Source organism: Anolis carolinensis, chromosome 1, assembly GCF_035594765.1.
Source record: "Anolis carolinensis isolate JA03-04 chromosome 1, rAnoCar3.1.pri, whole genome shotgun sequence".
Taxonomy (NCBI): Eukaryota; Metazoa; Chordata; class Lepidosauria; order Squamata; family Dactyloidae; genus Anolis; species Anolis carolinensis.
In genome coordinates, this window is record NC_085841.1 from 56,143,472 (window position 1) to 56,160,298 (window position 16,827).

Below are 16,827 nucleotides of genomic sequence, written 5' to 3' on the forward strand. Positions count from 1 at the left end.
ATTATTATATAAGTATGACACTGCAAACAAGATAGATATGCTGGATTTCGTTTCACAAAATCACAAGCCGAACACTTCCCAAGTGTCTAGGACTGTGTGATGTATTTTCGGATGATGCGCGCAGATCCCAGTAGGGTGGCCATCATCATCATCGTTGTTGTCGTTGTTGTTATTATTATTATTATTATTATTATTATTATTATTATTATTATTATTATTATTGAAGTAAAGCCTTGGTAATTAGTTTCACATGAGCTCAGTTTGGTTACTTTTTAAGCATAAAAATAATTAAAATTGCTACGAGGCAGGTTTTAAACCACTATTATTTTCATTTTATAACTAGATTTTACTTAGATTTCAAAAACTGTTACATACTTCAGGTTGATTTTGATGCATGCCAATGCTATCATGGCTTTTCTCTGTAAGATTTGTTTTGGGTGGGAGTGGGGGTGTTGGTTGTCTTTGTATTCCAAAGTCACCCAGCAGGTATCCATGATCGAATGGGGATATGAATTAGAAAATTAAAGTGTCACATTTACAAACTGTATATTTAAAGAATGCCATAATATGAATAACATTACAGAAGGAATTTTCATGACAACTACATTAGCTCAACAATTTAAATGATTTCTCAGCAGAGCAATCCCCATCACATCATTATACCATGAATCAAATAATTAACTCTTAAGTTAATTCACAATTTACATTGCGTCTAAATTCTATGTTAACTTTTTTATATACTAACCAATTATAATTTGATGAATAGCAGATCTTTCAGCTGCAGCTGAAAATGGTATGGTTGTTCCAGAGATTTTAAGAAAACCATGGTCTGTGTTTTCTTTATAACTATAGAAAATTAAATCGTTGTCCCAAAACACCATGGATTTTCTTGCTGAGCTCAAAACTTCCATAGACATATGTCCAGTTGCAGATGGAGCCAAGGAAAAGTCTCCTAAGGTCCATGAATCTGAAGCTTCATTATAGAAAACTAAATATAATATATCAGTGGCCAGGCACCCAGTACACTGTACCAGCACTGCAATTACAGTAGTGAGTGAGTCATAGCAAGCAGTGATTATTATTAGTTGCAAATTTCTTCGAAAATTTAGTCTTTCCTTTAGCAGTCCCATATCTACTAATGGAATAAAGAAATTATTAGGAAATCCTCTAATAATTTCTTCAGCTGTCCATATAAGTAAATCACTTAATGGTCGATCCTGTAAGGAAAAAAAAAAGTATATTTCCAAAGTTGTATAAAATACTAATAAATTCACAATCTTGCCATAAATTAGGGCATTTTTATTAAAACAACAAAGAAAAAGCCATTGTTATGGATAAATGCATCTTCAACAATAAAGGTCAAAAACAAAAAGGCATTTTGCTTTTTATCTATGTTTGTTTTTCTAGTAGCCGGTTGGATAGTCCCGTAACAACTGCATTGTATAATCTACAAAACTGAAAACATTCTGCCAAAAGAAAAGGTCTTTGCTTTGCTCAATGCAATTTCTGGCAATGCCATCCTTGTCTTTATCATAGTTCCCATCTGTTCAGTCTTGGGTTTTGTTGTTTAGGGAGGGGTATTTAGATTTCTTAACCAAATTTCTTAACCTCAACAAACTACAAACCACAAGATGCTGTAGCGTGCTGTCATGTCACTTTAAATGGAATCATGGTGCTGTAATCTATATATATAAAATGATAAAGTTGTTTGCGCAGTGACTATAACAACAAAACTAAACATCCCAGAAATACGAAATTTGGCAACACAATGCAAAAGGCTTGCCTCCAGGTTACAACAACACAACCACACCACAAAACCACACAGGACCCACAAAACTCACAACAACGCATCGTGACTATAACAACACAACTAAACGCCCCAGAAATACGAAACTTGGCAACACAACGCAAAAGCCTTCCCTCCAGGTTGTAACAACACAACCACACCACAAAACCACAATCCAGACCCATAACACTCACAACAGCGCATCGTAGAATCATAGAATCATAGAATCATAGAATAGTAGAGTTGGAAGAGACCTCAAGGGCCATCTAGTCCAACCCCCCGCTAAGAAGCAGGAAATCGCATTCAAAGCACCCCCGACAGATGGCCATCCAGCCTCTGCTTAAAAGCCTCCAAAGAAGGAGCCTCCACCACGGCCCGGGGGAGAGAGTTCCACTGCCGAACAGCCCTCACAGTGAGGAAGTTCTTCCTGATGTTCAGGTGGAATCTCCTTTCCTGTAGTTTGAAGCCATTGTTCCGTGTCCTAGTCTGCAGGGCAGCAGAAAATAAGCTTGCTCCCTCCTCCCTATGACTTCCCCTCACATATTTGTACATGGCTATCATGTCTCCTCTCAGCCTTCTCTTCTGCAGGCTAAACATGCCCAGCTCTTTAAGCCTCTCCTCATAGGGCTTGTTCTCCAGACCCTTAATCATTTTAGTTGCCCTCCTCTGGACGCTTTCCAGCTTGTCAGCATCTCCCTTCATCTGCGGTGCCCAAAACTGGACACAGTATTCCAGGTGTGGTCTGACCAAGGCAGAATAGAGGGGGAGCATAACTTCCCTGGATCTAGACGTTATTCCCCTATTGATGCAGGCCAAAATCCCATTGGCTTTTTTAGCTGCCGCATCACATTGTAGGCTCATGTTTAACTTGTTGTCCACGAGGACTCCAAGATCTTTTTCGCACACACTGCTGTCAAGCCAGGCGTCCCCCATTCTGTATCTTTGATTTCCATTTTTTCTGCCGAAGTGAAGTATCTTGCATTTGTCCCTGTTGAACTTCATTTTGTTAGTTTCGGCCCATCTCTCTAGTCTGTCAAGATCGTTTTGAATTCTGCTCCTGTCTTCTGGAGTGTTAGCTATCCCTCCGAGTTTGGTGTCATCTGCAAACTTGATGATCGTGCCTTCTAACCCTTCGTCTAAGTCGTTAATAAAGATGTTGAACAGAACCGGGCCCAGGACGGAGCCCTGCGGCACTCCACTTGTCACTTCTTTCCATGATGAAGACGACGCATTGGTGAGCACCCTTTGGGTTCGTTCGCTTAGCCAATTACAGATCCACCTAACCGTAGTTTTGTCTAGCCCACATTTTACTAGTTTGTTTGCCAGAAGGTCGTGGGGGACTTTGTCGAAGGCCTTACTGAAATCTAGATATGCTACATCCACGGCATTCCCTGTATCGACCCAACTCGTAACTCTATCGAAAAAAGAGATCAGATTAGTCTGGCATGACTTGTTTTTGGTAAATCCGTGTTGACTATTAGCAATGACCGCATTTGTTTCTAAGTGTTTGCAGACCACTTCCTTAATGATCTTTTCCAGAATCTTGCCTGGTATTGATGTGAGGCTGACCGGACGGTAATTGTTTGGGTCGTTCTTTTTTCCCTTCTTGAAGATAGGGACCACATTCGCCCTCCTCCAATCTGCTGGGACTTCTCCTGTTCTCCAAGAACTCTCGAAGATGATTGCCAGTGGTTCTGAAATAACTTCCGCTAGTTCCTTCAATACTCTTGGATGTAGCTGATCTGGCCCTGGGGACTTGAATTCGTTTAGAGTGGCCAGGTGTTCCTGGACAACTTGTTTCCCTATTTGGGGTTGGATTTCCCCCAATCCTTCGTCCATTCCATGTTGCTGAGGTTGAAGATGGCTTTCTTTTTGTGAGAAGACCGAGGCAAAGAAGGCATTAAGCAGTTCTGCCTTTTCCCTATCCCCTGTCACCATCACCCCATCTACTCCTTGCAGTGGCCCTATCGCCTCCTTTTTCTTCCTTTTTCTACCAACATAAGCAAAAAAACCTTTTTTGTTGTTTTTTATGTCCCTGGCAAGCCTGAGCTCATTTTGCGCTTTAGCCTTGCGAACCTTTTCCCTACAGGAGTTGGCTATACGTTTGAATTCTTCTTTGGTGATTTCTCCCCTTTTCCACTTCTTGTGCATGTCACTTTTGAGCTTTAGCTCAGTTAGAAGTTCTTTGGACATCCATTCTGGCTTCTTTGCACTTGTCTTATTTTTCTTCTTTGTTGGCACTGTTTGCATTTGCGCCTTGAGTATTTCACTTTTGAAAAACTCCCATCCATCCTTAACTCCCTTGTTTTTTAATATCGGCGTCCATGGAATGCCGCTCAGTAATTCCTTCATTTTTTGGAAGTCAGCTCTCTTAAAGTCCAGAATGCGTGTTTGACTTGTCTTAGTTTCAGCATTCCTTTGTATTGCAAACTGCAGGAGCACATGGTCACTTGCCCCTAAGGATCCAACCACTTCAACTGTATTGATCAGGTCTTCCACATTTGTTAAGATTAGATCAAGAGTTGCTGATCCCCTTGTTGCCTCTTCTACCTTCTGGACCATAAAATTATCTGCAAGGCAAGTGAGGAATTTGTCGTGACTATAACAACACAACTAAACGCCCCAGAAATACGAAACTTGGCACACAACTAAACGCCCCAGAAATATAAAACTTAATAACACAATGCAAAAGCCTTGCCTCCCAGTTGTAACAACACAGCCACACCACAAAACCACAATCTGGACTCACCAAACTCACAACAATGCATCGTGACTATAACAACACAACTAAACGCCCCAGAAATACGAAACTTGGCAACACAACGCAAAAGCCTTCCCTCCAGGTTGTAACAACACAACCACACCACAAAACCACAATCCAGACCCATAACACTCACAACAGCGCATCGTGACTATAACAACACAACTAAACGCCCCAGAAATACGAAACTTGGCACACAACTAAACGCCCCAGAAATATAAAACTTGACAACACAATGCAAAAACCTTGCCTCCCGGTTGTAACAACACAACCACACCACAAAACCACAATCCGGACCCACAAAACTCACAACAATGCATCGTGACTATAACAACACAACTAAACGCCCCAGAAATACGAAACTTGGCACACAACGCAAAAGCCTTGCCTCCCAGTTGTAAGAACACAACCACAACACAAAACCACAATCCGGACGTACAAAACTCACAACAACGCATCATGACTATAACAACACAACTAATCGCCCCAAAAATACGAAACTTGGCAACACAACACAAAAGCATTCCCTCCCGATTGTAACAACACAACCACACCACAAAATCACAATCCGGACGCACAAAACTCACAACAATGCATAGTGACTATAACAACACAACTAAACGCCCCAGAAATACAAAACTTGGCATACAACTAAACGCCCCAGAAATATAAAACTTGACAACACAACACAAAAGCCTTGCCTCTCAGTTGTAACAACACAACCACACCACAAAACCACAATCCGGACCCACAATACTTACAACAACGCATTGTGACTATAACAAATACAAAATTTGACAACACAACTCATCCACCTCCCCAATCCCTACATTCACACTTGGCCTCCAAAAAAACAATTACAATAATAACAATAACAACAACAATAAGAATCAACACCATCACAGGCAAGAAACAGCCAGGCACTGAGGCTGAGAGGCCAGTCAGTGCTACACTGGGCCTCCAAAAAACAATACAGTAGCATCTAACTTATCCAACTTTCATGACCACTACAACAACAATAATAATAAACACCTACACAGGCAAAAAAAAAAGACTATTGTACCACAATAAAAATATAAACCGCACTCAGCAGAATCAGACATTGCAATTAACAACAAACCAAAGACAACAGGGATCTCAAGCAATTATCAATCAACACGAAAATTGAAGAAGGTAACAGACTTCAAATACTACTACTAATATGAGCATAAAGAAGGGTGGAGGTCACAGCATAAATACAACCTAATGTAGACTGACCAACACCACCAGACTAAGCCACAGCAACGCGTGGCCGGGCACAGCTAGTCTATTTATATAAAAATGCAATGTGCATAATTCCCATGGAGTAAACAACAAAACCACTGAACCAAATCACACCAAATTTGGCCACAAAAGACATAGTCATCTAATCTATGTCTTTCCACCAAAAAACCCCTATACAATTTGGTCCAAATTACAGAAAAAACCCCAAACCCAAAAATTGCTAACCACATATGTGCAGACCCCCCCCCCCCCCCCCGGGATGTTAGCCAGGTGGGCAAGGCTTCAACAGCTACTGCGCGCCAACAGCGAGACTTCCTTCCCTTTCCCCTCAGGAGAGATTGCACGCAGCAAGAGGAAGAGAGTCAAAGGCTCCAAAAGGCCTCCCCAGCACGGGAAGGTAGCAGATGGCCAGTGAAAGAGGGGAACGGAGCCTGAAATGACACTGAGATGCACCACACGCAACTTGATGCCTCAAAGGACCTCTCCCCACCTGGGGAGGTACCAGATGGGAGACGGAGAACCCCCAACTTGAAAAGAAAATGGGCAGGTGGGGAGTGAATGGAGCCAAACGGCTCCGCAAACAACCCACACCCAGCCCGGAGCCACGCAGGCTCGAAGACCTCCCATTGCCCTGGAGAGCAGTGTATGGTATTTATACATGGCTCTCATGTATTAAACTTCTCTTCGGCAGGTAAACAGACCCAACACTTTAAGATGCTCCTCAAAGGGATTATTCATACTTTTAGTTGCCCTCTTTCTCTGGACACCTCCCAACTCAGAGTCATTATTACTACTACTACTACTACTACTACTACTATTAGGTTGCTGTGAACCATGATAATGAACAAAATCTGGCTCGCAGCATTACAAAACTCAACAACCAGGACATTATTATTATTATTATTTATTGTGTTGCTGTGAACCGTGAAAATGAATACAATCTGGCTCCAAGTATTCAAAAAACGCTAAAATCAGAATATATAAAAATTACTGTGGTATAATAAAACAGAACAATACAATCTCTAAAATCAGAACACTAAATAAAGAACAACGTTCTGAAAACAGGGGAATATCAGACAAGAAACAACCAGAGCCAGATAACACCTCCCAACAAAGGATATCCCCAGGGAGGAAACAACAAGCCTTTGAAACTACAGAGCTATTACATGCTAATCAAGCTGGCCAATTGCTACATTCACACTTGCCTCAGGCAGACAAGAGCTCTTTCTCCTACTGTGGACATTATTCCAATGATATGTAAACCGAACTTGTATGGCTCCTTCCTACTTATGGGGATCTTCCGTTGCCGACCTTGAATAGCACTGAACAGCATTGCAGCTTCAAACACAGACTGCTTCCCACTACATTGTTTTCCATAACAACGGACTATGCCACACCAATGCGTGGTCGGGCACAGCTAGACATATTCCAGACAAAAAACAACTAGAGCCAGCTAACACCTGCCAACAAAAGATTCCCCCTGAGAGTCATTATTATGATTTTTTAAAAATATATTTTAATTGAAGTTTTACCTTATAAGATAGAGTAAGTTAACATCAAAAGAGTGAGAACATTTGATTGTATAGAAAGTAGGAAAACTGAGATTTAAAAAGGATCAAAAAGGGAGATAGAGAAAAAAACCCCAAAAACCAAAAACAAAGCTAAAATGTCCATATTTATATAAAAAGAAAAAAAATCTGAACAAATGGCGATACAAAAATGCAAAAGTATTTGGCAAAGAAACACACCAAAAAGCAAAAGCAAAAAGCATCAGCACTGGCACTAAACACCTCGAACAAAATCGCCAGGTTAGAGGCAGCTGACACTGGCAATGTTCCAACAAAGAACTGCCAAAAACTGTTATAGTCAAACTAAACAATCATTGCTGTTCCAGTACAACAGTTGGAATACAAAACAATAATAATAGTAGCAGTAGTAGTAGTAGTAGTAGTAGCAATACCAATAGTCAGGATTTCCAAGCAGCATGTCATCACTTGGTCAACATAGAGATATAGAAGAAGAATACAACTTGCACTCATGACAAGTCTATATTTCATTAAGGCTAGTAATAAATCATGTTCCTACTCCTATAATAGTATATTTTTGCTTTTTAGTACACCAAGAATATCTTTAATGTATTTCCTTAGATGATAGAACACAAAAGCCTGCACCTCAGGCAGAATTATCCCATGGTCTGTTGCATCACCTTTTTATTTTAGGAATGTTCCCTTATTAAACAAAATAAAGCATAATAAATTATAATATGCAGGCAATGAGTCAGAGCATTTCCACAAATAAACAGACTAGGATGTCCTGATGAAAACACCAGTGTTGAGTCCATCCTGCTCCAATTATACTATCCATTGTTCCAGAGGTCATCAACCAAACAGTCCAGCTCCCTGCCTTTCCAGCAAAGCACTCCAGTAAGAAATCCCAGAGACCTCCATGCCCATTCAGATATTCCCAGGAATATAACAATTTCTCCACAAATATACTCAGTTAGTTTTCCACTCTGCACAAGGTCCAGAATCCCCTGAAATACACCCGAGCCATTTGCCTATTTTCACTGCCTCACAACCTGTTCACAAGCCACCAACAATTGTGAACTGCAGTTCCCTTTTCTCTTCATCATGACTTTTTTCCCTTCACAGAAGGAAGTTAAACGAGTGGTGAAAACCAAAATCTACAATAGTCAAATTTGAAACCCCCACGTTGAAATAGTCTTTCCTTCTAAAAATCTTTTGAAGGGTTCCCAGTCTTTCCTAAACTCGGAAGGGTCTTTTGACTGGAGATACCCTGTCAGAATGTCCATCTCAGCCACCTCCGTCACTTTCACAATCCATTCTTCCATTTCTGGTGTTTCCTCCAATTTCCAGGCTTGTGCATAAACTATTCTCGCAGCCGTTGTCATCAAAGTGAAGAGTTTATCGTGTGGCTTCAGCAGTGATGTGTCTGTTATTCCTAGTAGGAATATTTCTAAGTGCATGGGTATTTTTAGCTTTAGTATTTTTTTCAGTGGTTTTATGGATCTCAATCCAAAAGTTTTTTGCCTTCTTATAAGTCCACTACACGTGGAAAAATGATCCTGTTGCTTGTTTACATTTCCAGCAAGTGTTTTTTAATTGTGGCTGCATTTTGGCTAATTCAACAGGTGTCATATAGGATTGATAAAACATTTTGTAGAAATTTTCTAGAAGGGAATAGCTTCTGAACATTTTTATTTTTACTTTCCAGAGGTATTCCCATTCATCTATGCTGATCGAGCGGCCAATGTTTTTGGCCCATTTTACCATACACTCCTTGATATATTCATCTTCTGTGTGTAATTTTAACAGGAGACTGTAGAGCTTAGATAGTTGTTTATTTCTTGATTGAAGTATCTTATCAAGGTCTGTCTTTTCTTCTTCAAATCCTGTATGCACATATTTTTGATATTGTTGGTGTATTTGTGCATATTCAAACCAGTTCATGTTATAGCCCTGCTGGTTTATTTCTATCATTGATTTCAGTTGAAGGTTATCTTGTGTTCTCTTGAGTATTTCCGCATATGTTGGCCATCTTTTACTACCCTTTGAATTTCCACTTTGTTTGAAAGCTTCTTGGATCGAGGTCCATTGTGGTAATTTTCTGTAAAAAATTTTTTTATATTTGTTCCAAGTATTCATCAGAGTTTTCCTAATTGGGTGTTTATTAAAGTTTGAGTCTTCTGCCACTTTCCCATAAATTAAGTATGCATGTAAGCCAAATTTTAAACTATCTCCTTCCAGAGTTATGAGACTTTGATTGTAAAGCTGGATCCATTCTCTTAACCAAATCAATATAGCTGCTTCCCTGTATAATTTTAGGTTTGGGAGAGCCAGTCCTCCTCTTTGTTTAGTGTCTTGTAAATTTTTCATCTTTATTCTCGGTTTCTTCCCTCTCCAAATAAACTTCGTAAGTTCAGCATTCCAATTTGTAAATTCTTTTTCTTTGATGTCAATTGGAATGTTCTGGAATAAGAAGCATAGTCTAGGTACGATATTCATTTTAGCTATCCGTCCTAGGAGAGAGATATCCAGATTCATCCATTTTTTTCAATTTTATTCCAGGTTTTTTCATAATTATTTTTATACAGATCTTTGTTATTCATTGTTATGTTTATTCCTAAATATTTTGCTTGGAGAGCTATTTCAATTCCTGTTTCTTGACTTAATTCTTCTTTTTCTTTATTGCTTAACTTTGTCGCTAATATTTTTGTTTTGCGTAGATTGATTGAAAAACCCGCAACTGATCCAAATTGATTGACCAGGCATATCATTTTGGGAAATTCTTTCCGCGGATCTTCTGACATTAAAATAATGTCGTCTGCAAATAACTTTATTTTATATTTTTGGTTTTTCAATTTTATACCAATCAGGTCATCATCTTGACGTAGTTTTCTTGCTAGGATTTCTATTGCGAGTATGAATAATAAGGGTGAGAGGGGGCATCCCTGTCTCACACCTCTCTGTATTGGAAACATTTCAGTCATATCTGTTAATTTTAATTTTGGCTCTTTGTTCTGTGTATATGGCTTGTATTCCGTTAATGAATTTCCCCCCATATCTTAGGTTCTTTAATAGTTCAATGATGAAATTCCAGTTTAGTCGGTCAAAGGCCTTTTCAGCATCCAATAATAAAAGTGCCCCCTTTTTAAGTTTTGCATTTTGAATGTGTTCAATTATATTCAAGATTATTCTTGTATTATCTTTAATTTGCCTTCCAGGTAGAAAGCCTGCTTGATCAGCTTTGATCCAATTACTCAGGGTTGATTTTAATCTGTTTGCCAATATTGATGTAAATATTTTATAGTCTATGTTCAATGTGTTGTCGAAGAAATGAGGGATGTGTTTGCAGAGCCAACTTCTGGTGATATGTTTGTGGGGTTTTCGGGACAGGAGGATTGGCAAGCAGCTGATACACCTGGGGCATTGACAGAAGATGGAAGAGTTGGAGGGATGATGGGCAGGGTTCATGTGTAACGACAGGAACAGCTGTGGGGGATGATGATGGAGTGGAGGCCAGCTCATCTTCAGATAATGATGTGTAAGATAAAAGCAAGGTCTAAAATGGGGATCCTTTGCAGAAGGCAAAGTGTTGTTTTGGCATATGTTTGTCCCTGCCTGTTTTTCCTGTTGGGCTTTGGGTTCTGGCTCTACAGCTTGGTGTTCCTGGTTCCTGTGCTTCTTGGATTTGGACTGGACTATCGTGTGTGTGCTTTTCTCCCTCCCTGGACCTTTGGACTGGCAACTTCGGCTCTGTTTGACGACCTCTGGTAACGACGCTTGGATTGGCTAATCGTGGTTGCAGCTTTCTCCCTTCCTGACTTCGGTTTGTCTTCACTCCAGCTTGGGTTTCCTCTTCAGAGAGCAACCTTTGGTTTAGCTGTCTTCAGTGTGGCTTTTCCCCTCCTCTGCTCCTGGCTTCTCCTGATTCAACTGTGGCTTGTGAAAAGACCTTGAGGACGTTGTTAATCTGTTTCTTTTGTTCCCCTGCCTTTTGAACTTTGAATAGTTTTGTTTACCATCTGAGTACAGCGCTGCCTTCCAGGAAGGCTGCTTCAAGCGCTGTTTGCTTCCTGTTCTGTTGACTGCATTTAAATCCGGATTATCCATCCATATAATCCGGATTATTTTTTGTTCTTCCTTTTGGAGCCCAGTTTGGGTTAATATTTTGAGTTTTTGTCAGAGACACTGCAGTTAAGTGTCTCTGAGCCTGTTTTTGAGTAGTAATAAATCTGTTGTTTGAACTGAGTATTGAGTGTGTGGCTCTTTAAGGTGCCTGGGTTCCGACAGAACCGGTTTGCTTGGTTCTTGACACAGAAGGCCAGAAAAGTCTGGTAGTTTGGTGAGCAGCCTGCTGCAATAAATCACTCTGACCATGAGGTCATGAGTTTGAGGCCAGCCCATGGCGGGGTGAGCACCTATAATTAAAAAAATAAAAATAAAAAATAGCCCCTGCTCGTTGCTGACCTAGCAACCCGAAAGATAGTTGCATCTATCAAGTAGGAAATAAGGTACCACTTATAAAGTGGGGAGGCAAATTTAACTAATTTACGATGTTGGAATGAGGAAGTGCCATCACAGTGTGGCCAGAATCGAACATCCCGTCTGTCTCTGTCTCGGTTCTATGTGTATATGGGCATTGAATGTTTGCCCTATATGTATATAATGTGATCTGCCCTGAGTCCCCATTGGGGTGAGAAGGGCGGAATATAAATACTGTAAATAAATAAATAAATAAATAAATATATCCCGATGTAGAAGTATGCATCTTTTAAGACCAATGTTGCGAACCAATTGCCCTGTTGGAGCAGAGATAATATGGACGATATCGACATAATTTGAAAGTATTTTGCATTTTAGAAAAGTGTTCACAAATCGTAGATCTAAGATCAGATAGAGGCCTCCGTCCTTCTTTGGCACAGTAAAATAACAGGAAAACAAAACTGTTGGAATTCCTTTCTATGGAGTGGTGTTATGGCTCCTTTTTGGATAAGTGCCTTGATCTCCTCTAGCACCAGTGGGGAATGTGGCGTTTGGAAAATCATCCCCTTTGGGGATAAATAATCAAACTGATGGTATAGCCAAATTCAAAAATGTTGCGTACCTAGCAGTTGCTGGTGATACTGGATCAGAAGGGAAAATACCAGAAAATGGGTTGGGGGGACAGGGAGGGGTTGGCTACCTCAGTGAGGGTGGCATCCTCTCAGGACCAATTAGAGTCAACTCTTTCGACGTTGAGTGTTGGCCGATCTGAAATGCTGTAAATTTTTCTGGCTGAGGGCTGACTGTTTGTGTTGTTATTTGGGGGGGGGGGGGAGCGTTTCGGTGAAAGGAAGAATGACTCTTTGACCTCTGAAACGGAGGTGCTAAGGGGCCCTTTGAAGGAGTATGATTGAGGACACCAGAGTATACCTTTCTGCCAGTGGAAGCAATCTTATCCCCCTCCTTGTCTGCTGGAGCACATCTATTGGAGTGTTGTGTGTATGGCTGTATGGACATGTTCTAGGAGAAAATGCTGCTAGAACATAGCCATACAGCCTGGAAACTAAATAATACCCCCGTGATTCTGGCCACGAAAGCCTTTGACACTACATTGAAACATCTATTTCTTCATATCAGTACAATTACACATATTACACAAAGTATTACACATTCTATATATAGCCTCTATAACAAAGAGAGGAGAAATATTATCCTCCAACTTTAAGTCTGGGTGTATCTTCTTGTATTATCTTATGTTCTTCCTGCCTTTTTTGACCAAATGCACATCTTTTTTTATCAAATTACACATAATGCAGTTTTTGCCACTGTACATTACATTCAGCAGCAAGATTTTTTTTTTTTTGGTTTCAGGGTTAGGAAAATTGAGGTGTGCATTAGATTTTATGGCAGATTAGATTTGAATAAATACGGGGTACCTTTTTTTGATAGGCTAAGACTCTATAGAATCACAAAGTTGGAAGAGGCCACAAGGGCCATCTGTCATATTCCCTGCAGAATATACAATCAAAGCACTTCTGATAGTTGGTCACTCAGCCTCTGTTTAAACACCTCCAATGAAGGAGACTCCACTACACTCTGAGGCAACATATTCCACTTTCAAATAGCTCTTGCCATCAAGCCAACACTATTAGCCTTAACTTCTAGTTGTGTTGAACAGCTTTCACTAAAATTGGTTCCTTCTTTTGTAAAGAGATAAAATAGGTAATAGTTGTTTATAGCTCTAAGTAAGACTTTTAGTATGTTTAGATGAAAGTATGGCTAATAATAACTAGAAGTTATTATATCCCTAACGTATTTAAATTTGGGCAGAGGGAACATTATTAACGAAATATAAGACAATTCAATATATGCAAATATGAATCAATGGTCTTTAGATTTCACATGAATAAAGTGGTGGAGACATATGATCCCCTCAAGAGCAGTGTTATTAGTGTTGTTACCATCTTATTAAATAACCCACATTTCCCCCAGATCTGGGACTTGAAGTCTTAGAATGAAGTGGCTTAGAATTTAAAATAAGACATAGCTAAAATATATAAAATGTGCTTAACATGGAATTAAAATATCAGTAATTTTACATTACACTCCCTCTTAAACAGTTCTCTTTTTTTGAGAATTTTCCATTCGTAAATCACTATCAGAATAAAACAAAGCCTTTGCCCTACACATAGGAAAGAAGAACATTCTGTTTACCAAGGAAGGAGGTTCCAGAATACAGGGGCAACCACTGGAAAGGCAGTAGCTCATTTCCTTACCAGCTGATGCTGTGAAGACGTTAGGACGGAGAAAACTACCTATTCTTGGGGCTTTTGCATTTATTAAGGGGCTATAGGGTCCATCAGCCTAAACATTAGCAGTTTAGGACTTTATAGGTAACTAGCTGTGCCCAGCCACGCATTGCTGTGGCAAAGTATGGTGGTATGGGAAATAAAGTATTGAGGAACTGGTGGTAGTTAAGGCAAAGGGTAAAGGTTTTCCCCTGACATTAAGTCTAGTCATGCCTGACTCTGAGGGTTGGTGCTCATCTCCATTTCTACTCCGAAGAGCTGGCGTTGTCCGTAGACACCTCCAAGGTTATGTGGCATGACTGCATGGAGCGCCGTTACCTTCCTGCCGGAGCAGTACCTATTCATCTACTCTCATTTACATGTTTTTGAACTTTAGGGATGGCAGAAGGTGGGGCTAACAGTGGGGGCTCTCTCCGCTCCCCCAATTCAAACCTGCGACCTTTCAGTCCAGAAGTTGAGCAGCTCAGCGCTTTAACATGCTGCGCCATCAGGGATATTATTTCCTAAAGCTTGTGAATATACAATATTTCTGATTTTTTTTGTCTGTTGGAGGCAAGTATGAATGCTGGAATTAGACAAAATGATTAGCATGTAATGGCCTTGCAGCTTTAAAGCCTGGCTGCTTCCTCCCTGAGTGAATTTTTTGTTGGGAGGTGTTAGCTGGCCCTGATTGTTTCCTGTCTGGAATCCCCTTGTTTTCAGAGTGGTGTTCTTTGCTATATTTTATGTGCTTCTACTGTCTGTGGCCCTCAGAAAACAGAGGATTTGCCAGACTTTGGTGATGGGAATACTTTGTTAGGAGGTGTTAGCTGGCCCTGATTGTTTCCTGTGTGGAATTCCCCTGTTTTCAGAGTGTTGTTCTTTATTTAGTGTTCTGATTTTAGAGATTGTATTGTTCTGTTTTATTATACCACAGTAATTTTTATATATTCTGATTTTAGTGTTTTTCTGTCAAATTTGTTGTATAACATGATGTTTTGGTGCTTAATTTGTATAATGAGTACCTGATTTGATGTTTAATCGGATTTTCCTGAATCCCTTCTTATTATCCAACATATTCCCTTATCCAATGTTCTGCTGGCCTGTTTATGTTGGATAAGTGAGACTGTACTGTATATTTATAATCTTATATTATCTGCTTAGAACTGGATTATATGAGGCCCCTTCTACACAGCTGTATAAAATGCATACTGAAGTGGATTATATGGCAGTGTGGAGTCAAGATAATCCAGTTCAAAGCAGATAATATAAAATTATAAATGAGTTATATAGCTGTGTGGAAGGGCCTTGAGTCTACACTGCCATATAATCCAGTTCAAATAAGATAATCTGTATTTTATAGGCAGTGTGGAAGAGGCCTAAGTGAGGCCTAACTCTGCCTGTCCCCTGGGCTGAGTGGGTTGCTAGGAGACCAAGTGGGCAGAGTTTATTTATTTTATTTATTTATTACAACATTTATATCCCACCCTTCTCACCCAACAGGGACTCAGGGCAGCTTACAATAAAACGCATATATAAAAATTATACAGTGCAATATAAATCAGCTTAGCCTTCTAACTGGCAGCAATTGGATAAAAACTATTATTCCTCTGCCTCTAATTAGGACTTTATTTTTCTTTTCTTTTTGTTGTATGAATGTAGAGGCATGGATGAGGGGTTGTGCTGCCAAGTTTAGTGTTTCTGGGATGTGTAGTTTTGTTGTTTTGTCCTAGGCTGAAATTTCATTACCCTTTTATATATATAGATAAAAGGCATTCTGAATTGTCCCAGGAAACAGGTTGACAATCAGTGGAGCTGCTGTAGAAAGGATATTGTATAATTCCTATAAGCAGTCCCAGTTTACTATCTGACTTCAGTTGTTTATATTAGCTTTACTTTCCAAATGCCCCTCAAACGTAGCAGCATGCAACAAAAATCCAAATAGGATGTAACTACAGCAAATAACAACAATAACAACAATAGATTTATTCTCGCCTCTTCTTGTGACTTAAGGCAGGATACAACATTGTTAAAACAGCAGAATAAAGCAAAACACTACTAAGATGCATACAACAAATACAGTAGATTCTCACTTATCCAACACTCACTTATCCAACGTTCTGGATTATCCAATGCATTTTTGTAGTCAATGTTTTAAATATATTGTGATATTTTGGTGCTAAATTCGTAAATACAGTAATTATTACATAGCATTACTGTGTATTGAACTACGTTTTCTGTCAAATTTGTTATATAACATGATGTTTTGGTGCTTAATTTGAAAAAAATCATAACCTAATTTGATGTTTAATAGGCTTTTCCTTAATCTCTCCTTATTATCCAACATATTCACTTATCCAACATTCTGCTGGCCCGTTTATGTTGGATAAGTGAGACTCTACTGTATATAAAGGTAAAATACAAATTAAAATTCACCCTGCAGGTTAAAATTCACAAGTTAAAATTGACTGAGTAGGCCTGCCAGAAGAGATAGGTCTTCAGTTGTGTTTTAAATTCTGACAGCTCATTTAGCTGTCAGAGGTCTTCTGGTATGTCATTCCACAGTCGTGAGGTGGCCGGTGAAAAGTTTCTGTCACTGTGGCCACAATAGGTATCTGCAACAATAGGCACAGCTGGCACACTAGCTTTCAATATGCAATAGTATTTCTGGCCAGGGCAGAAACATGGGCCTCCAGGCTAAAGGCTGAGTCTAGGAATATTTTC

At 39.7% G+C, this 16,827-nt stretch overlaps 1 protein-coding gene across 3 annotated transcripts in view; it reads right to left on the minus strand.

Annotated features, from left to right (window-relative positions):
- catspere (catsper channel auxiliary subunit epsilon) overlaps positions 1–16,827 on the minus strand; it is a 162,149-nt gene that overhangs the window by 41,623 nt on the left and 103,699 nt on the right. For 2 of the 3 annotated variants that reach the window (XM_062974766.1, XM_062974770.1), the window contains exon 10: positions 746–1,217. The exons of the other annotated variant lie outside the window; for it this stretch is intronic. In XM_062974766.1, coding sequence (XP_062830836.1) covers positions 746–1,217 — 472 coding nt within the window. The remainder of the gene's footprint in view (positions 1–745; positions 1,218–16,827) is intronic. 3 annotated transcript variants of the gene reach the window in all.